This window comes from Strigops habroptila, chromosome 1 (genome assembly GCF_004027225.2).
Source record: "Strigops habroptila isolate Jane chromosome 1, bStrHab1.2.pri, whole genome shotgun sequence".
Lineage (NCBI taxonomy): Eukaryota > Metazoa > Chordata > Aves > Psittaciformes > Psittacidae > Strigops > Strigops habroptila.
Window position 1 is genome coordinate 70,477,526 of NC_044277.2, and position 21,168 is coordinate 70,498,693.

The 21,168-nt window shown below is 41.0% G+C and overlaps 1 protein-coding gene across 11 annotated transcripts in view; it reads left to right on the forward strand.

The window, feature by feature from the left end:
* COBL (cordon-bleu WH2 repeat protein) overlaps positions 1–21,168 on the forward strand; it is a 158,477-nt gene that overhangs the window by 25,502 nt on the left and 111,807 nt on the right. For all 11 annotated transcript variants that reach the window (XM_030498289.1, XM_030498248.1, XM_030498204.1 and 8 more), the window contains one exon: positions 17,876–18,082. In XM_030498289.1, the coding sequence (XP_030354149.1) occupies positions 17,876–18,082 (207 nt within the window). The remainder of the gene's footprint in view (positions 1–17,875; positions 18,083–21,168) is intronic.

A 21,168-nucleotide genomic window follows, 5' to 3' on the forward strand; every position in this document is an offset into this window, starting at 1 on the left:
CCATCCAGATGTGTTGCTGCCATCTCTGTATTTGTGAAAGTTTTGTAAGTTCATTTTAATTAAAGAAGGGGTCTAGTTTGTTTGAATAGTAGACTTTTGAAGTTTGATAAAAGTTTGTCTTAAAGTATTCATGACTGATCACTTAGGAGTAAGACCTTTCTGTATCACTAGTGTGCTAGATTTGAATGAGGGACAAAATGAGGGCAAAAATTAAATGTAACTTCATCTTGAAATAATTGGACATTCTGTGTTTATAGTGCCTCTGTAGGTGTACCACCAGCCACAGGTATGATGGAAGCCCTCTTGCCAAAATTCTGAGGCAGTGTGTGATCCCGCAGTGTGGCCTTAGAGTGAAGAATTCTGCCATCTCTGTGCTGCAGATGAGGCTGCTTGTTGCCCTTCATAGTTTTCTTGTGTGGTTTCATAAAGCATGTGCTGCATTCATCATGGAGTGAAGGTGAACCGGGTGGATCAGTGAGAATCATGAACTGGTCCTAAGAGTTTTGCATTGTTTTTACTGCATAGCCTTCTTGGGCTTAGCGTGAACCTGGGTTTTAGTGTGATCCCTCAATGTTGGCTTCAGCTGTCCCTGTTGGTTTGTGTTCCTCTATAGCCAGAGACTGTGGTCTGGCTCAAGGCTTCCTGGATGTACCCTGGTGCTTAACCACTTGTGGGTCTCAGGCAGCCCGGGTGCTGCAGGTTGGCCTGTCAGTAGATCACTGGAGACATCAACAAGAAGAAACCTCTCCACTTTCAGAGTGTCTGTGCACTTTGTTGTACTATGTGTGTCACCAGAGAAGGAGAAACAGGATGAGCTTGAAGAGGTGGAGGGATCTGCCTGGCTTACAGAGGGTCTGCCTGCAGCAGAGAAATGGATGGGATCTTACTGTCCTGCAGCCTCTACTTGTGCCGCAGCTGCTGACTCCCGGGCAACTTCCCTTGAGTGGAGAAGCTAGATGGAAAGGGAAGCTTCTTCTCTGCTTCTCCATTTTAGCCAGTGGTGCTAATTATTAGCTGTACCATGCATCAGTGGGAAGGCATTGGGGCAGCGCCTGCAGGGGCATCCCTTGTGTGGAGCGGCCAGGGCTGCCAGTGCCGGACACAGCTGGTTCCAGCCGGCTCCAGCGGCCCCACCGCAGGGCAGAGCTGAGCCTCTCGGCCACGGGCGGGTGGCTTGGGGAAAGCCTGGGTGAGGAAGGGCAGGAAGAGCTGAACCAGGGGAGCAGTGGGGCCAGTGCTTCAGGAGACACCGTGGCTGAGGTGGTGGTGGCTTAAAGGGACTGCAGCCCATGGAGGAGACAGGTGAGGAGGAAGAGAAGAGTGAGGAAAAAGGCATTGGGAAGAAATGGCTGCACCCATGCCCTGTGCCCCACGCCTCCCCTGCGGGACCAGCGTGAACCCAGCTGGCTGCTGTTAGTTGGGCGGTGGGTTGAAGATTCGTCTTCCTAGTCGTACGTGCAGGCCTCTATATGTGTCCTTTAAATACTCTTCCCCTCCATCCGCCAGTTTATGTCAAGAAAATACATAGGAAAATACTTGGAAATACGTAGCCGTGTTTGGGCTGTGTGTGTCTGTGGCTTTTCTTCAAACTGGCTGAAGTAGAGACTGCGAAGTGGTTGAATTAATTAGCTGTACAAGTTACGTGTCAAATCATACCAAATGAAGCCAGAGTAGTATTTCTGTTAACATTAGTTGTTCCTTCTTTCAACAGTGAAGATGTTTAAGGATTGACAGAAATTCCCTTTTAGTATGTGCATGCATAATTAAAATGCAAAAGCACACTGCTTGTCTACTTGACGTTAGTTCCTTATGGGTGTAAGTTTGCTGAATCAAGGGAGAGGTTGCTAAGTGAGGTTAAGGTTAGGCTATTTTATTTTTATGAAGTGGGTGTTTTTCATGCTAGCACTGATTCTTTAATATTAATATCATACACATAGGGTTTTTTCCCATCCTAAGCCTGTCCCATCCTTCTCTGTGGCAGAAATTAAAACCAATATTATGCTACTTACTATTTTCTTATTAATACCATGAGTATAGGAAGTTTTTCCTTTTTTGTCTTTCTGTTTCAGATTTCTTCTGTCTTATTAGTGACATCTACTACTACCAGCTATGCAGACTTGAGTGTGTGAAAAGGGTGTGTGGAATTACTTTGTAAGCCCAACCCAGATATTTTCAATTGTTCAGATTCTTCCAAGTTTAAAAATAAGCAGTTAGACTTGTTGTGTGACACCGTGCATATATGTTTAATTTAGTTGTCATTTGCCAATATTATCAACATGCAGGGTATTTGTGAAAGATTAAACTTTTAATTCATTATTTGAGAGAAGAAGTAATGGCAAAGTTAAATTCTCACTCTCCTCTTCCTACCACATCTCTCTGGACCTAATCCTGTGGTCAGGGACATCTATGATAAAGCATAGTTTGCTTTTAACAGCAGTGTGGTCAGGATAATTGGAGTAAGATAGATGCATTAAGAAGTCTTTGGATATTGACAGGGAAATGGGACTGTTTGCAAATAGTATTTTGGCTAATCTCTGTACATGTGAGTGTACATTTATGTGTTTTATTCACTTGGTGTGCACTTCTTGTGTTGCTTCTTATGTCTGGTTTATGTTAGGAGGCATCTGCTTCTAGGCATTGATTTGCTGCCTTGTACAAAACACATAGGAGGACACATGATGCAGGTAACACTTTTTTGACACTGGTGGTGAGGCAAAAGCTTCAGTGTACTGTTACAGTGCTTATGGACCTAGCAGACCAACTGCTCTGTGAGGATTTGATACTGATTGTATAACCAATGAGTGACTTCATGGTGCGCAAACATCTCCAGTGCCTCTTCCCTAGCTCTGAACATGGGCAGTGATGACATACGGGTGGTAATGGATCTCATGTCTTCCATTATTGTGTGATAATTTTTTGGCATGTAACAGCCTACTCAATCAGGGTGGCAGAAAATAAGTTTGGTCAAGCAGTTTCCTGGACATTTCTATCCTTTGCTGTCTCATCCCGTTTCCTGATGCTGTGAGATTGAACTTACCCTGCTAGAAGGCCTGAAGTGGGGGGCTGAAGTCCAGGTTGGAAGCATCCTTGCTTTGCCAGCAGCATTCAGTGATGCCCTTCCATAGAGCAACAAGGAGCAATCAGCCTACTTTGCTCATATGTGCATCAGTAGATGTCTCTAATAATTTCTTTATTGAAAGTACTGTAGAGGAGTATTGCATCCAAGTTTCATAGGAGAAACAGTACTGCACGGAAGTAGCTGGATCCAAATAAAGAATGCAATTTATGTAGTATTAATACTTCTCATATATTACTTCTGACTCAGAAGCAGAAATGATAGCATATAGCCTGGTAACATTCTTACTACATCAAATACATATACATGGTATCATTTGGGTAAGGGGAAAGCAGCATTTAAATGCTGTATGTCCTGTGAAGGTGAGAAGCAGGACTGTACTCTTCTCAGTTACAGCGTGCAGCAGCTATGGCTGTGAGATGCTTTTGTTTCCCCAAAAGAAGAGTGCAACAAAACGCTGCACCCTTCCGACACTGGTGTTAGTAGCCCACAGTCATTTAGCAGCATTTATCCTGAAGGACAGGGGCTGGGTGAGCTTGCAGGAGTAACTCAGATGGCATTGCTGTTATTTCTTCAGAGCTAGAATTAGATTTAGGACACAAGGTTCAACAGTGCTTGGTGTCCTGTGGGAAGAAGCTTGGTGGTTCTTGTGCCTGTGTGTCCTGGGTTCAGCTGTAACAGTTATTTTTCTCCTTCCTACTAGCTGGTGCAGTGCTGTATTTTGGCTTTAGTCTGAGAACAATGCTCGTAACACACCGATGTTTTAGTTGTTGCTAAGTGCTGCTTACCCTGATCAAGGACTTTTCAGTCTCTCATGCTCTGCCACTGAGGAGGGGCACGGGAAGCTGGGAGGAAGCAGAGACAGGACACCTGACCCAAACTAGCCAAAGGGGTATTCCATACCACAGCACATCATGCCCAGTCTATAAACTGGGGCGAGTTACCTGAAAGGGGCAGATCGCTGCTCAGGTCGGGCTGGGTATCAGTCGATGGGTGGTGAGCAATTGTGTTGTGCATCACTTGTGTTTATTGTTTTTTTTTCCCCTTCCCTTTTAGTTTTATGTTCTCTCTCCTTGCTATTTCCATTATTATTATTATTATTATTATTATTATACTTTAGTTATTGAACTGTTCTTATCTCAACCTGTGGGGTTTACATTCTTTTGATTCTCCTCCCCATCCCGCCTGGAGAGGGGGAAAAAAGGGGAGCGTGAGCGAATGGCTGTGTGGTTCTGAGTTAGGGGCTGGGCTTAAACAACAGCACTGTGTTAGTCAAAATTCATTCTGACCCCTCCACCCCAGTTTGATTTTGGTCACTCCCTGCTTTGCCATTGGTTTCAGAATTCATTCAGCAGCTCAGGCTGATGACTGGTCCGTGGAGCTAAGGCTGGTTGCTGCTTACTTTCCTGCTCCAGGATTGCGTTAATGATTCATTGTAGGCAGATGCATGTGCCATTAGGTACATGTACTCTGGCATACCTGTTAACCAGGTAGCCTGCAGAGGAGGAAGTTTTGGGGTTTCGTGCTGGTAAGAAACTGAAAACAAAATTTAGGTTTGTGTAATGAATGCTGCCAGTGCTTTTGTTTATATAGAACATACATGAGTCAATACATGAGCCACACAGCAGAACACTCTGGGGATATGTCATGAGCCTGTAGTAGCCCACAGTGAAAGATTTTACATGGTCTGTTGTAGTAAGATAAAGAGGGCTACCGAAATCTTGAAATAGAACTCTTGTAATGACATGGATTTTAAGTAACCTGACCACTTGAGAAGTCTACCTTTTGAAGGTAGAATATTGTGGGGAAAAACTGTTTTATTTATATAAACCAGTAACATTTATTTTTTTATTTCGATTCGCATTATAAAAGGGGGTGTGAGAAAGGTGAAAGCTGTATGCATGCCTTTGCTATGGCTATATTTCAAGCGTGGCACTCAAAAAAACATGATAAATAAGATCTTATACTGGAGATTATTACTTTTGCTTCAGGAAGTGGGGAAGAATATGCTTTTCTTGGTTTAGTTTCAAAATAAAAGGAGGTATTCTTTCTGGAGGATCTGTCAGAAATACTGGAACTCTGTGTTACTTGTTGGGGGGCCAGCTATGACTTCCAAAAACTTGAAATGCTGTCTTTAAATCTTTCAACTCCCTTTTCACCGTCTGTGGCTTCAGTGTGGGAAACCTGTGACTCAGCTAGGAAGGCAAGTCACTTTCAGTTTTGTTTTGGTAGATGTTTCTCCTGCCTTGCTGCTTTGATTGGGTGCAGTTTGTGTTGGGCTCAGCAGAAGAGAAGTGTTTGGAGAAAACTTGTTCTATAAGCTGCATCCAGGATTTTCCTGGCCAGGAAAGCCCAGTAAGCATCAGAGAGGATGCTAGATCTGCTAGCTGTTGAACGTACTCACCTCTCTTTGGGAAGAACTGTGCCAGCATGTGTCAAGTGAGCTACTCTAAGGCCCTGGCTCAGGGAACGCTCTCTGTATGCTGATTATTTCACCAATTATCACTATGCCAATGACTTTCCTATTTCAGAGGAGGTGACCAAAGAGGATGTGGTGTGGCAGCTCTGACTTTATCTTGTATCCTCAGGTTTCCGTGACCCCTCTGACTCATTTTAGAATCGGAAATGATACGAGGTCGGGTGGAAACACAAAAAGATAAGACTTGCTTGCCTTTTTATTGGATTTCCCCCCCCCCCTTTTTTTTAATACATTAGTTATATCCGATAGTGTCTGTTTTCAATAAGACGTAGTAAGAACATATTAGAGAACTGTGCCTTTGCAGATCTAAAACGCAGCTGGTTAGATGCCCAGGGCAGTACTGTGCAGTTGCTTTCAGCATCCCACAGCTTCCCTAGATGCCATGCTGCTGATGCTCAACTTTGTCCTGGAGCTTGGAAGTTGTCTTCAGGCTGGGGGAGGCAGCAAGCAGGGCTGTCAACACAGAGCTGAAACAGCTCTGTTGAGGTTCTGCCAGGCTGAAAACTTGGCTTTCTGCAAGGTCAGTGGCAAAACTCCCATTGACTTGACTGAGCCCAGGATTTCTTTGTTTTGGTTTTTATCAGTTGTGAGGAGGAAACTCTGTAGTTAATCCCTTATAAACTCTTCTGTTTCCATTGAGTGTTCCCAGGTGGCAGCTTTCAGATGGGACAGGCACCCTTGTTTCAGCACAGTCTGCCAACAGCTTGCAGAGCCATGCAATGCCAGATCTTAATGTGATTTTCATTCAAGCGGAAGTTTATTTGATGATGTTGTTTGCCTGTATTTTCTTGAAAAATAATTGATTATTTGCTTTTTCAGCCATTGGTTTGATTTCAGTTTAATTGACAGAGGGAGAGATAAGCCTAATACAATAGCTTTATGTAAGTCTCTAAAGTTGGTGAATGGTAGAGGGGAGAGGCCTTGTAACCATGCTACTCTGATGTTAAATGCAGGATAAGGCCCAGATTTGAAGGCAGTCATTAAGTGCTCCATAACTGAAAAAATCTTGTGAAACTTCTTACCTTTTTGATATCAAAAGTAGTCCCAACAAGACAAGGAAACCAAGGGCAATCAGACATCATTAATACAGCTGTTTCTTTGGTTTTGTCAAGGAGATGGAAATCTTTTCTCTTGGTTGAAAGACCAGCTCTAAAGTACAATGGGTTTTGGTGCTTGCATTCAAGATGTGTGTCTTTTTCCATTTCTAGTGTAACCATAGCAGTTCATGCTATAAGGTAGTCTGATATACCCTGCTTCTTTTGTGGGTTTTGTATGCTCTCGTGACTTTGAAGCTAGCTCAGGCATGTCTACACAATCTTGCTGTCACTGCCATGATGCCCCACCGGTACTTACAGAGCAGCCTCAAGCATGTTTGCATTGGGTTATCTCTGAGTAGCACTTAAAGCTCCTAAGTAGTAGATACCTCTGCTCTCTTGGTAACGTTTTCTCATTTGTAACAGGTAACACCATTCCCATGGCTTCTAGTCTGCTGATGGAGATGATGCAAGGTCTCGGTTTTACTCTAAAGTCCATTACAACCCTGACTCGTGTGTGTCTCCTACATCCTGAGCCAGTGCCACACATCAGTAAAATGCCCGGAATAATCATCCCTGATTTGAATGTGTGTGATAAAGAAGGAGGGTATTTGGCTGCTTCCTCTCTCATTTGATACTGTCTGGGTGTGTTAACATGCCTGATTTATCAAGATTTTCTTCATAGCATGCTTTGCACTGTGTGAGGCTGTTAAGTACTCGATTGATATCACATCCTTTTTTGTTTTGCGTGATTTAAAATCTGTTAAGTACCACATGTGCCTACAGGATACATTAAATGGAATTTTAAATGGAAACTAACTAAACAAATGGGTTTTGCTGACATATAAAAATCATTGAAACATTTCTGTTCTTACTTGATAAATCAAGATGAAACTTCAGAGTCCTACTAATCAGCTGTTTGGTGGTGTAAGTGTATTTATCTGTGTTAACATTTGCAGTTTTCTTTTTCATCAGATTTTCTGGTTTTATATTAATGTAGGTCTCGCAACTCCAGCGTAGAGTTGGAGTAGGGTTTATTACTTTACAATTAAGTTTATTATTTTCTTTTAATAAATCAAAATACTCACATTTCAGTTTAAACTAAGAAGTATTCCAGTGTCACTTAGAAAGAAGAGAGCATCTTAAAAGTGAAAGTGAAATACATATGGTTCTCTTGAGAGATTTTGTTAAGTAAATCAGCACCAAGAAAATACACAGAAAGTCAGCTGAAGCAGTGGGATTTCCTGATAAAAATACCTGTGGCATCCCATAAACATGGGGTCTGACAGCACTCAAGTGTTGTGTTGAAACTGTATGTTTCTGTATCTCATTGACACTGAGTATTTGCTTCATTAACCTTTTTTTAATATATTGATATACGTGATTTTTTGCTGTGTGATGGAGTATGAAGTAAGACTGAGTTATAAATGCTAATTAGGAAGATGATTAAGAGAAAGGAACGTCCTAGCATCTCTGACCTATTTCTCTGCAAGTGAATGTAAAATGTATCTCATGAAGATTGTTACATCTTTTAGGGGATTTGTTCTAGCTCTGAGGAGAAGCTTGTCAGCCCTGTAGTTCTGGTGCTGGCAGTTTCCCACTGAAGAGCCCAGTAATCATAGAATCACAGAATGGTTTGGGTTGGAAAGGACCTTAAGATCATCTAGTTCCAACCCCCTGCCAGGGCAGGGATGCTTCACTGTATTATAAAACTAGGAATTAGCCAACACAGTAAATTGCATCAGAATTTCACTAGCAATAGATAGATGTTGGTTTTCTCTGATTCTTTCAAAACTATTTCACAGCTACGGGTTGGGCAGAGAAGAGATTCAGAGCAGCCCTGCGGAGAAGGACTTGGGGGTGTTGGTTGACGAGAAGCTTAACATGAGCCGGCAGTGTGCACTTGCAGCCCAGAAAGCCAACCGTATCCTGGGCTGCATCAACAGAAATGTGACCAGCAGGTCAAAGGAGGTGATCCTGCCCCTCTACTCTGCTTTTGTGAGACCTCACTTGGAGTACTGCGTACAGTTCTGGTGTCCTCAACATAAAAAGGACATGGAGCTGTTGGAGCGAGTCCAGAGGAGGGCCACGAGGATGATAAGGGGGCTGGAGCACCTCCCATATGAAGACAGGCTGAGAAAGTTTGGGCTGTTTAGCCTGGAGAAAAGAAGGCTGGGTGTATCTGAAGGAGGCCTATAAAGATGCTGGAGATGGACTACATCATGATGCTACATCAGGGACTGTAGTAATAGGACAAGGGGTAATGGGTTCAAACTTACACAGGGGAAGTTTAGATTAGATACAAGGAAGAAGTACTTTACAGCGAGGGTGGTGAAGCACTGGAATGGGTTGCTCAAGGAAGTTGTGGATGCTCCATCCCTGGCAGTGTTCAAGGCCAGGTTGGACAGAGCCTTGGGCCACATGGTTTAGTGCGAGGTGTCCCTGCCCATGGCAGGGGGGTTGTAACTAGATGATCTTAAGGTCCTTTCCAACCCTAACTATTCTATGATTCTATGATCTTCTGTGTCCCTTGTAAACAGACAATCAAGAAAGCACTCTGCTGCAGTAGGGCCCTAATCTACTGAGTCTTCAAGCCTCTGGAGAGTGGTTGATTCTCAGTAGGTGGTAGTGGGGTTGTAAAGTCTGTGTGCACAAAACCAGAGCACAGTCCAGGATACATTTGCTCAGTAATGCAGTGCAAATGTGTCTTGAAGTTGCATCTTAATTGATGGTGGAAGTCACCCCAGGAGAGCTTATAAATCAGTGTTGCTAAGCAATAATTTTTTATATTTGTTTATTTAAATAGCCTTATCGAAAGTGGTTGTTGATAAGCGATTAAGAAAGGACAACTAGACTGAAATCTGTACAGCATTTATAACTTCAGGGGACTTGGCACAAGTGCTAGTATTTCTGAGCTAGCCTCAGGCTTGGGTAATCATTTCTTTAGTCATTGACCCCTCTCGAAACAAATTATCTTCTCATTGAAGAGAATTATTCTCATGGTTTGCTATTAAACATGATGAAAACTAATGTAATTATTGGGTGCTAATAAAACCTATTCAAGTAATAAGTTACTTTTCCAGATCTTAGAATGTTACTGGAGAGCTCCGTGTGGAGTTGTGGCACCAGGCACATGGGTGACAGCTGTAGTGCCCTTGCAGAAACACAGCTGACTGGTAGCAGAGTGAATGCGACTGAAGAATGAGTGTTTGCCTGCAACATAGAGGACACAATGCCAGCAGTGATTCCAGCTTAGAAATAGTCTTGGCTTTGTTTTCATGCCAGTGTTTTTCCACAGGTGAGCATGGTTAGTTAGAATCCAGTTAGCCAATATGAACCTGACTATAACTTAATGAATAATGCTAAGGAATCTCGCTAGTTGTCTCGCCAGTTAAATGATTTGGCCTTGTAGTTTTTTGCAGTTCAGCCACTGGATTTGCCGTCTGCAGGGAACTCGGTGTGCAGTGTCTGTCTGCGTGGTTGTAGCCTCCTGTCTGCTAATCTGAGCATCTTTAAAACAGCTCAGTGAAGATTTGAAAGCACTGAGAACAGAACAGTGCCCTACATTTGGACTATTAGCGTGGACACTAACCAATGCCATTGTGCTTAAGCATTAGTAACATTAAAATAGCATCATTCTGTTTTCTTATTTAAGCAAACCACTCAAAGCAGCCTGATTTAGTCACAGGTAAAGGAACTGGATAATATTTCACATGAGCATGAGCAATGTTTTCATTATTATTATCACTTCTATTATCATCATCATTACTGTTGCTTGGAATGGAGTGAGGCTAATAGCTCAGTACTGCGTAAGTGGGAAAAAACAAATGTGTGTGGATAACAGAGGAAGAAGTAAAAGACACTGGTGGAAACAGGATTTGATGGTTGGTCACTGAATGCTTTGCACTAATGCATTGCTGGTTCCCCTCAAGTCACTTTAACAGCCATTGCTTGGCGATCTTTTGATTTTGGTCAATGTGAAACTGGGAGGTAGTTTTAGCTCAGGTGCTGGTGGCTAAACATATTTGCGTCCGAAAGCCTAAATGTCTGTTGCCTTTATCCATGTTTTGGTTCATCTGGATCTTCTTCTCTGACAGATGTCCTTGGGAAAAGACCATGGTTTTACCATCCCTACCTACTGTGCTGTTTTTCTACTTTTGCTTTTCTAGACCAAATGTTTTTGAAGGCTTGTTACCCAACCTCCAGTATGAATTGTTAGTGGAGTTTTGTTCTGATCACATCTCCCAGGCTAAAGAGTTGCAACTATTGATGTATCTCTGACTCAAATATGCAGTAGTACTGCAGTTTAGATTGCAGGAATTTAATGTCCCGGAGAAACTCATCTATGCTTTCTTGCCTTTAACCACAGAAGACCTCTGTTTTTCTTCATCACGTGTTTCAGCAGATGAGGCAAATACTTACATAATGTTACCTGCTCTCCCATTTCACTCTACTGATGCACAACCCGATGGAGTTGCACATGATGGCACCAGCTCGTAGTGTGGTCTTTGCCACACACTGAACATGTGGGTGGTATCTCAAAAGTCCTGTGATGCAGCTATTAGTGATACAGACCTCACAGTGTTTATTCAGTCATTAACTGAAGCGGGCATCTACCCAAATCCTGGGATTTGGCTGCTTTTTAAAAGATTTTCTCTAGGGCTTGTGTTCTATTTTGTTTTGGGAACTGATAAAGGTAGATCTGTTAGGCTCCCTAGTGTGACTGTGGTTAATAGGGGTAAAAGCATTTGTAGGCTTTTTTTTTGTATATAATTTGTATATTATTCCTTGATCAGTTGAAGTTAACCCAACGTACAGCTCCATCCTTGCATTCACTCTGAGGGCTCTCTGAAGGAGCAGTGAGGTGAATGGCACTGCAGGAAATCAAGTGTTTATGCTTATGACTTCTTCTGGCCCTAAAAACTGACTGTATCATGAAACTGATATGAGAACTACTTTGTACTGGATCTTGATGGAATGCCTCAGCGACTGGAAGGAGGATTAGGCCTTTATTGGAAGATAATGCACTTTTAACCAAAAGTGTGGTTGATGTATAAAAAAATAAGTGTGTTTGAGGATACCAGCCATAGGCTAACAAGTCATTTGGCATTCCTGCCAGAGGATGAGCTCTCGATAGTTCAGCTACGTAGTGTCAGTGCTGGAGTCTGTAGTCATGGTCAGATAGAAGCCAGTTTTCTCTTTGACAGCTGTGCAATGCTTCAAAAGCAGTGGAGCAGCCAGGTCTCTGCCGTGTCTTGGGACACATCTCAGTCTCTCATGAAATGGGTCACATCTGGGGAGAAGTCCATGGTAGCAAGATTTATAACAATGAGCTTATTCACCTCGACATTTGAGACTGGGAAACTGCAGCATGGTGCTTTTTCATGTGTGAAATTAGAGGTACAACGTTAGGAACTACTTCCATTACACTGTATTATCTCACCTTGACTTTTGTTTATTTTTCTCTAATTTCACCCTTGGGCAAGCCCGGTCATGTACTTCCACCCCTTCTTCCTCTTCTGCAAATGCTTTCATTCAGTTTGCCTCTGGTCTTTTCTTTTTTTCCCTTCTGGCATTAAATCTGTTTTTAAAATATTTAAAGCTGTAAGGTTTCTCATCAGTAGAATCAAATGGAAGATTAAAAATATAATTAACTTTCATTTCTTTGCCAAAAACAAATTATTTTTTCCTGTCTATTTTGGGTGACTTTAGCACACCCACAAGGGAATCATTTCATCATGTCTGTCAGTGTGATCCTGGTTTAGAAATGGAATGATCTTTTAAAAGTAATATGAAATTCAAATAAATGTTACAAAAGAGAAAAGTGTGAAATAATTATATGTACTATAATACCCAGGAATTCAAATAAAGTCTGTTTAAATAAAATAATCTTATTTAAAAAAATAAAGTAGTGTAGGGAACCATAGTTATTCCCTGAGCCATATCAACATGGAAGTAATCTAAGTTCATTAGATCTTAGTGTCTGCTGAAGATTTCAGCTGTTTAGAAAGTGTCATATTTTTGTAATAATATAAATGTTATGAAATGTAAAATAATACTGGAAATAAGTTATTATAAGAGTAATATATTTTAGACCTTTACTTTACTTCTGTGTATGAGACATTTAAAGGCTGGATTAACTCCTGCCTCTTTAGTAGTTATGGATACTCTGGTGCTCTCCTAGTTTCTCTTCTCCATCTCTGTCGGGTTTCTTTGACTTTTGTTTTCCATTTTCAAAAGTCCTGAGATAGCTTTACATTGGTGCTAATAATCTGTTTGTATTTCCTTTACATTTGTGTTGCATTGTAATTTTTCTGAGCTTCTGCGTCTAGAAGCTGGAAGGATTTTACTTACGAAGAGGAAACTTGGCATACTGTAAATTCTGATATAGCGGGTGTCTTTTTCCCAGCCTGTGATCTGTTTTCTTTGCTTTGCCATAAGCAACAAAGAGTTAAGAAGAAATGTTCTCTGAAGGTATCTGCTTTGAAGGCTGGATCACTAGGCAGGAGTGACTTCTAAGTGCTGTGTGCATCCTCATGGTTTGGAGTTCAAGGTGTGCCTCAGGGCTGAGTTTGTAGCTGTTCAATGCAAGTCACCAGAGACAGAGAGGGAGAGTGAAAGTACTCGCCTGATTTTTTTTCCTCAAACAGCAATGTGTGTGGATTTCCCCTCAAAAGACTACAGGAGTGCAACCACCTGAAAGTTGAGAATGTTTACTCGCAGTTTTCCACCCAAGGGACACACTGTGCTTATCACTGAGCACTTGCATGTTGATTTATTCCTCCTAATTATGAGATGGGATGTACACAAATTTCAGAGAGTAACCCTCTGTAACTGTTCCAGCCTTGTGCATTGACAAGACTGCAAATTGACTTGACTGGGTTGGAGGTCCATGGTAGTTGTTCACTATATCAGAAATTAATGTTGCCTGTAATTCTGCTGTGTTGAGGGTTGGTTGCTTTTTTGGTGTGGGTTAGTTTTGGGGGTTTTGTTCTTGTTTGGAGCTCTTGCCAAATTCCTGCTGATATCCATGGGATGAAGTCTGACCTGTACCTGTAAAGTTGCCTTTGCTTTACAGGGCAGGGCAGAGAGGATTCCAGATTTTCTTGAGTGTGATCGAAATATGTAGGATATGTAGGATCACTTTTTCACTTTTTTTTTTTTGTGTGTGTGTGTGTGTATGCACGTTAGACCTTATGGTAAGAAAGACAACCTCTGCATAGCATTGCCATGAGGGTGGAAGTCTCAGGACCACTTCTGTTTGAAACAGAGATCACGTTTTTGCAGCATGGGATTGTAAAGTCCAGGTTGCATCCTATTACTTGGTAGTTATATATTAATAAAGTGTAGGTCCAAAGGGCTTGTGTTACCTTTCCTTGAAGTTCTTCATCTGGTGAAACTTTTTTTCGTTTCTGTTGTATTTCTTCTATGTGCTGTACTGCAGAATCACTGGTCTTGTTGGTCAGTTGGCTTATTTTTCCTTTTCCATTTTGAGAAGTCTGATACTGTTTCTGAGACCAGTGCTGGTAGGTTATTTATGTATTCTGCCTAATTATTTCCTGGTTATTTGCATTTTTTTCAGTTTATGGTAAAGTGAGATGAACTATTTCAAGTCTCAGTCAAAGGCACTGTACATTTGTGTATTAGAATCAGCTGCTTGCTTTTACTCTGTCTTCCTTATCAAGGGCTGGGTTGAAGCATTTGTGTAATCATGAGTGAATCATAGGTTTGAAGTGTTCCTGCTTGTAACTTCATCCACAGAGTAATAGCAGGTAGGGGGCTTAACAAGTATCTTAGAACAGAGCACAGGGAAAGATGTTTGTGGAGAAAAAATTGCTGTGGAGCTAAATTTACTTTGAATTTAACTTGTACTGAAGAATGGTGTGCAACTTTTTGTGTGTTGTGTTTATAGGGTTGAGAGTACCCATGCTTAAATAGGCTTTTAAATCACACGCTTTCTCTCTGCATTATTTTAGTGGGGGGACAAAAAGGCTTTTCTTGCTGAGTGCTTTTGTATTGTCCTGTATGACCATCGTAGCTGTGACAGAGAAAGCAGAATTCTTTTTCTCACTCACATTCAATAGTATTAACAGGCTTCTCGGCACCTTCTGACTGCAGTTGCTAGAGCCTGTCAGAAAGCAGCTGCTCGTGCAGATCCAAGGTAGAGTTAGAGCTGTGGATTTAAGTCTGTGCCTCGTGGAGCTAGTTTCTGAGATGGTTCAGAAAGTTGGCTAGCAAATGCAAATCTGTGCCACGTATTGCTCTACAAATGTGAACTTTAAAGGGATCTGCTTCCACTGAAATAGTTTGAGATATGTCATTTGGGAAATGTTGAAAACCAAGCATTTAAAGCAGTTGCAGTGTTTCAAGGGAACACGTAGTTTCTATTGTGGAAAAGTTCATATGAGGTCACCTGAACTGTTGCTAGGTTAGAAAGACTTCAGTGGGAATGTTTTCCCTTTTTCTTTCTCTAATGTCTCTGAAGGAAACGGACCTGCACTGTCCTTTCTGCACAGAAGAAAAGGAATACTGTAGTATCTAAAAGGCTCTGACCATGTAATGTCAAAAAGAATATGCATTGTTACGTATCTTACAGAGGTAAAGTGAACATCACTGGTCAATGTGTAGCTGATGCTTTTGATGGTATGATGCCTGATTTCCTGACACACACTGCCCTCCCTAGCCCCAAGCAGTGTTATACAAGGTCTGTAACTGCAGAATTGGCTGTAAAGAGTACATAAAAAGTGGCCAGATAAAAATTGCACTCCCATTTCAGAGCTGTAAATTGGTATTGAGGTGTCTGGCCTTGTTTGCCTGTTCCTTCAGAAAACCAGATGCAGCTTTATGTTATTGCCAGGGAACAAACACTATGTAGCATAATCACAGTTTACTTGCAGCTCCTTCATCAGCCTCAAAACTCAGTCATTCATCATTTCTCTCCTGAAGTTTGAAATCTCTTCAGTTTCAGCTGCTTTCAGTTTCATGTTTGTTTTATTACCATTGCTTTATTTCCTCTGTCTCTGTTCACTGTGAGATCTGGAATTTACAAGTCCAGGTAAACCATAATTAAAAAACCCTCGTTCTGCCAGGCTCAGGACACTTGCCTGCTTCTTTTCTTCCCACCCTCTTTTGTACTTTGACAGGAGCACTATGCTGGAATTGTCGTTCCTTCCCCCCCGCCCCCATTCTAGGACAAACTTTGAAAACAAAAGAAGAAAAGCTTGTTTTAAGAAACAAATTGATGTGAATCTCTGTGGCTGCTTATATGCAGTTGCTGTTACGGAGGGCAAGAATTACATCATTTGTAAATTGATCTGAAGTCCTTAAATGTTGCACTGCATGATTGTAAAACTACGCTGGCAAGATCTGGATTTATGCAAAACTCCCATGTCTCTCGCCACCTGCTTACAAATAACAACTGTAGCCAAATGTAAAGGGATCTGAGTAGAAGATGAATCTCAATTCTTTTTTTTTTTTAATAGACAAGTAAATAAATCAAGAGTTTGGTTCATGGACATACAGAAAGTCAAGGTAGTTTGACAAACAGTAAAGTCTTGAACTTTTATCACCACCTTCATGGGGAGGAGTGTAGGAGCTGCAAGTTAGTGACTGATCACTGCAAGACATACGGTGTATACAGGATAAAAAGTGAACGTTCAGGAAAAATTTCCCATGGAAGAGCAATTGCTGTACACTAGTAAGTATGGAATGTGGAGGTAGCTCTCCCTCTGTATTTGTAGAGGAATGCCATTTCTTATGCACACATGAAATGAAAGAAAGTATCTGCATCACTGCTAATTTTGCAGTGTCCTGCTGAGGCCTCACTGAAATATGCTTTTTCAGAGCAATGTAGTGATTTTTTGCAAGTAGAGACACGCCATAGAAGTTGTTGGTCAAATGCAAATACTGATTAATAAATGTGGAGGGTTTGGATTATTTCTGAACTCTTTTTTTTTGTGTGTGTGTTATCTGATTTAGCTCTTACTTTTTTCTTTTTATTTTTTTTTCTCTGCTAAAAGCTTATATTGGTAGTCCAAACTGTATGTTAGTCTTTTTATCTGTGAGAGTAGAGGTTGTCTCTAATTAAAGAAGTGCTTGGTTTGGTATTAATTCTGTTCAGTTTTTAATTCATTTTTTTTTTCCTGAACATGTTTGCCCTTGACTGATTCAACCATTAAGCTTTGCAGGGTATTAAGCCTAGAGTGTTTTCTCTGTACTCCTCTTTTCTGGACCTCTTTTTATGTTGTTTGCAGGGTGAAAATGGTGTGCAGAATCATGATCTGCTCTCTTGCTGCACCCTAGAATCAGGCAGATTCAAAAATGCAGGCAGTAAGCCTGGGTAATAATTTCTCAGTAAATATTTTACTGCTTTTTCCATCTGTTGCACTAAAGTCTGACTTAAACTGGGCATAAATCTAGTCAGAAGAGGTCACTGGGATATTAATCATCAGAATTAATCCTCTTAAGATATGTGCTTGGTATGAGGCCAGCTATTCAGAAGTTTAACAGTGCACATATGGTGCTTATCTGTCTGGCAGCTTGCCAGTGAAGTAAACTTTGAGTTTGTGGTGGTTTTATATCTTTGTAAAGTACGCTGCGTGTTTGGTGCAAGTTAGGCAGTTTTTCTGTGTGTCACACATGACACATAGCCTACTACTGGAGAATGAGTTCTCTTCAGGGTGCTTTCAAAGAGTTGTAGTCTCTTAGTGTTAGTTGCACGGTAAGAAGTGATACCATTCACGGTTGACCTTTCCATGCTGCTTCCCTATGAAGTATGATGAGCCAGATTTAATACTACTTACTCAGGGCAGAGGAAGAGATGATACTTCAAGTAGAGTAATACTGTGGAACCCAAATATAGCTGAATGAAACCTCACCCTGCTTCCACTCCTGCCGCTCTGACTTGGAGGAAACATTCATGTACATAAATACAACTCTTTCTTGAGTCAGGTCTGGACTGGACCCAGCTTTTCTGTTAATCTCTTCAGAGGAGCATGCTTCGTACTCGACAGAATAATGATTATTTCATATCCTAATTATGGAACTGATTCATCCCCTGGGGCATGCAAAGCAAACAGTAGGAGTGAGTGCATCATTAAAAAATTAGCGTATTTTTAGAGAGGAGGCAAAAATAAAATGCAAGTCCATTGAAAAGTTTCATTGTAAAGAAAAGTGGCTTGGATTAGAGAAGCTTTTTTAAACAATCCGAGATTATGGCTGAAAGAGCCTGGTTTTTTATACTTTGCTCATGAGAAGTGATTAATTTTCTTGCCTTTATTTCTCAAGGAGAAAAATGAAAGCTCGTGCTCCTCCTCCGCCAAGTCAACCTTCTGCAGCAAGTAGAATTCACAGTGAGCACAAGTCACCTGCAGAGACAGCTTTGATTTCTGATCAGAACCTTGTGAGCATGAAGGAGAACATGATAAACAGATCGGTGGACTTCACAGTCATTTTACCCAGTGGGGTGGAGCAGAAATGCACAGTACAAGGAAGGTAAGACTTTGATTAGTTCCCACTTTCTGGAGCCCTCTGTTCCCAGCGGTGTACTTGCTGATACTAATGCCTCCCTTTCTGAGTTGGTAGAGTTTCTCTGCCGTGCTTCTTTCTGCATTATAGGCAACTTTTGTACCAGAGTCTCCTGAGACCTATGTATAAAAGACCGTCCCTGCTGGAGCAGAAAGGATTTAGCAGTGATTTTGTCACTCTCTTCCCAATGGATTACCCTCAACACATGTATGGATCTGTCTCTTCCATGTAGTGTCACTGGGCTAGTGTTAGGTTGTATCACATCTCATAATACAGAGGGGATTTGGTGCAGTGAAAGTAGGTGCTGCTGGCGAACAGCAATCCTGACAGAATGCCTGTCTGGAGTCATGCCGAGAAGCAAGCTCAGAAGATGAATGATTCATTGCATTCAGAGATCCTGCCTTCACAAATACATTGCAGTTGTGTAGACAGCAGAGCATCTGCTGGTATTTAGAAAGCCTTTTCTGTATAAAGTGTATTGGGTTTTTTCCACAGGAAGACAGGTTCTCCTTGTCGTAGGGAACAATCAAGGGCAAACTGTACTGGAAAGGCAGTTTTGAGATAATTTTCTTCACCATGGGAGCTCTTCTTATTCTCTCTGTAAGAACTGTTTTGAAAGAGGAAGACTTACTTCAAGAAAGAGTTTGGAAGTGTTCTAAAAATATGTTCAATACTATGATGAAACTGTAGCAAAAGATGGTATGGTCAAGAAACTGTAGAAAGGGATAATACCGGATTAGGAGGATGTGTAGATGCCTGTTGATAAATCAGGGTCTGTGCTTATTTTATGTTTGGGTTTTGCAGTAGTTAGTCTGCATTCCTGTCAAACTACTGTTTTTGGTGTGATATATTAGTCTGTTTTGATGGTTTGTCAACTAGTATGTATTTATAGCTGAGGAGGATGTGTATAGCAGCGTGTAGTGTCTGGTACTTCATTCTTCCCCCTACTTGTAAGAATTAGTGTTTGCTTAGACACTCTTAGGGGACTAGTGCAACTTGTGTTTGTCAGCCCCAAAACCAGAGGTTTTAAAGGAAAGCAGTGCTTATCAGAGCTCTCAAATTATACATTTAGTGATTGAGCTTTTATGGGGAGATTTGGGCTTAATGAGAGAAAGAAGAGAACAAGCTTTCTAGAAGAGAACTACTTTCTAGTAGAACAGGACATGAAATGCACTGGCCGTTAGGTCCCAAAGAAAGGTAATGCTTCATTGGCAAATGCAAGTCACCTGGGAGCTAACAAGAGGCTAATCTTCATGCAGCATTTTTGTATAGAGAGATATATAATTGCTACCTGGTTAGAAAATATTTTCTTTTCCCTGAAAAAAAACCCCAAACAAACACTCCAAGACCACTACAAGAGTCGTGTTTTAATGTGACCTTTTGAAGAACATATAAGCTACAGGAGCAGAGAACAAGTGGAAAATCACTGTCCAGGAAACATGCTGTCTCTCACAGGTGTTTTTTATCCCTGCCATTGCTATCACATACACTGAGGCTGAGTATTTTAATTATTAGAGTCTTTAGTTTGTGGACTAAAACCAGAAAGAAATGTCAAAAATTAAACCTTAGGCATTTCTCTGGAATTATTTATATGGTCTATGTTAAACACTCTAAGCAACCAAAACGTTCTCTTGGTTGTTCTGTGAAGGTGCCCACTTCTCTCCTTTGCCTGCATAACAGGTCTAGGCCCCTGATTTATTAATTTCATGTTTGCGCTAATCTGAGTATCACCAGTGCCTAACCCAGGTAGTAGGTATTCTCCCTCAGCTCTGTCTTGAGCACTTGGAGTGGAGACTTAGTGACAAATGTCAGGCACTAATAGTCACCTGTGGGAAATGGAAGATTATGGAAACTGAGGAGGGAAGTAAATAATCCTAACAAGTTATGAAATAAGAAAGGGATACCCTGTAATGAGCCCTATATTACAATGACATCAGGCTGTGAACAGACCTCATGTGTGCTGCTATTCTTCCTAACTGCTGCAAGATGAAATTCTCTGTACGTGAACACTGATTCATGTTTTTAGAGATGTGGAATACAACAAAAAAAACCCAGTGAAGTGCATCTGAAATTTTTAGGGGATGAACTGACTTCAGTGTCCAGGTTTGGGTGAAAGCCCAGGCATTCTTACCTTTATGCACTGTTTTGACACGGTGAGCTGGACAGCTACAAAGTACAATGATAAGCAGAGGTAAGCATTTAGTGATGAAGATACTAGATTAAAAGAAAGAAGTGTTTCGTTTAGTTCGAAGCAAGTTTGGGAGCTAGTGCAGGTAATAAATTCATTCTTTTTATCTATGGTGATATCATAGAAGGACGTTTCAGGCAAATTCTGCTGTTGTTTATAGTGCTATAAATCTTCAGTATTTTCACTGCCGTCATTAAAAGTGCATTCTGCAAAATCTGTTCTTGAGCACCCTGGGGAAATAGCTTTTCTGTTGCAGAAAAACTTACAAAACCTTGCCCTGGGCATCATCATAATGAAAAATGACTCTGTAATTTCAGGAGAGCAGTTCACGGAAGTACACTAGAGGATGTTTGACAATAACTGCTGTAGTTAATTAGTATCACTTAAGGTTATTATAAATGAACCAAGTTAAAAGTCAAAATTTTCTCTTTCAATTTGTTTATTGTATGTAAGGAAAGCAGCATGTTGTTAGTTTTCCTTTTTTTTTTTTTTAATAGAGAAAGTTCCTATAAATATCAAAACAGGGTAGAAAATTTTCATTAGATTTTCTTGAAGGACAGTTCAAGAAAACCAGAAAATGTGTGCTATTTAAAGATATTTTATTGGAATCTGGAATTTTAAAGTAGATTTATTTATAAAAGTTAACTCAAGCTGACAGTCTCTCTTTGTTTATTGCCATCTTGTAACAAACAGCTTATTCCAGATTGTGGAAATATATAGTACAGCTTGGTATTTGGTGTATACATTGCTGGTTGTGTAGGAAAACTTCTCATCTTTCCGTGAAGTGCCTGCTGTGCTTTTGAGCATGAGCAGATAATAATGACTATTTTCTGTTTTTAAATGAAGACAGTGAAAACATCAGAGA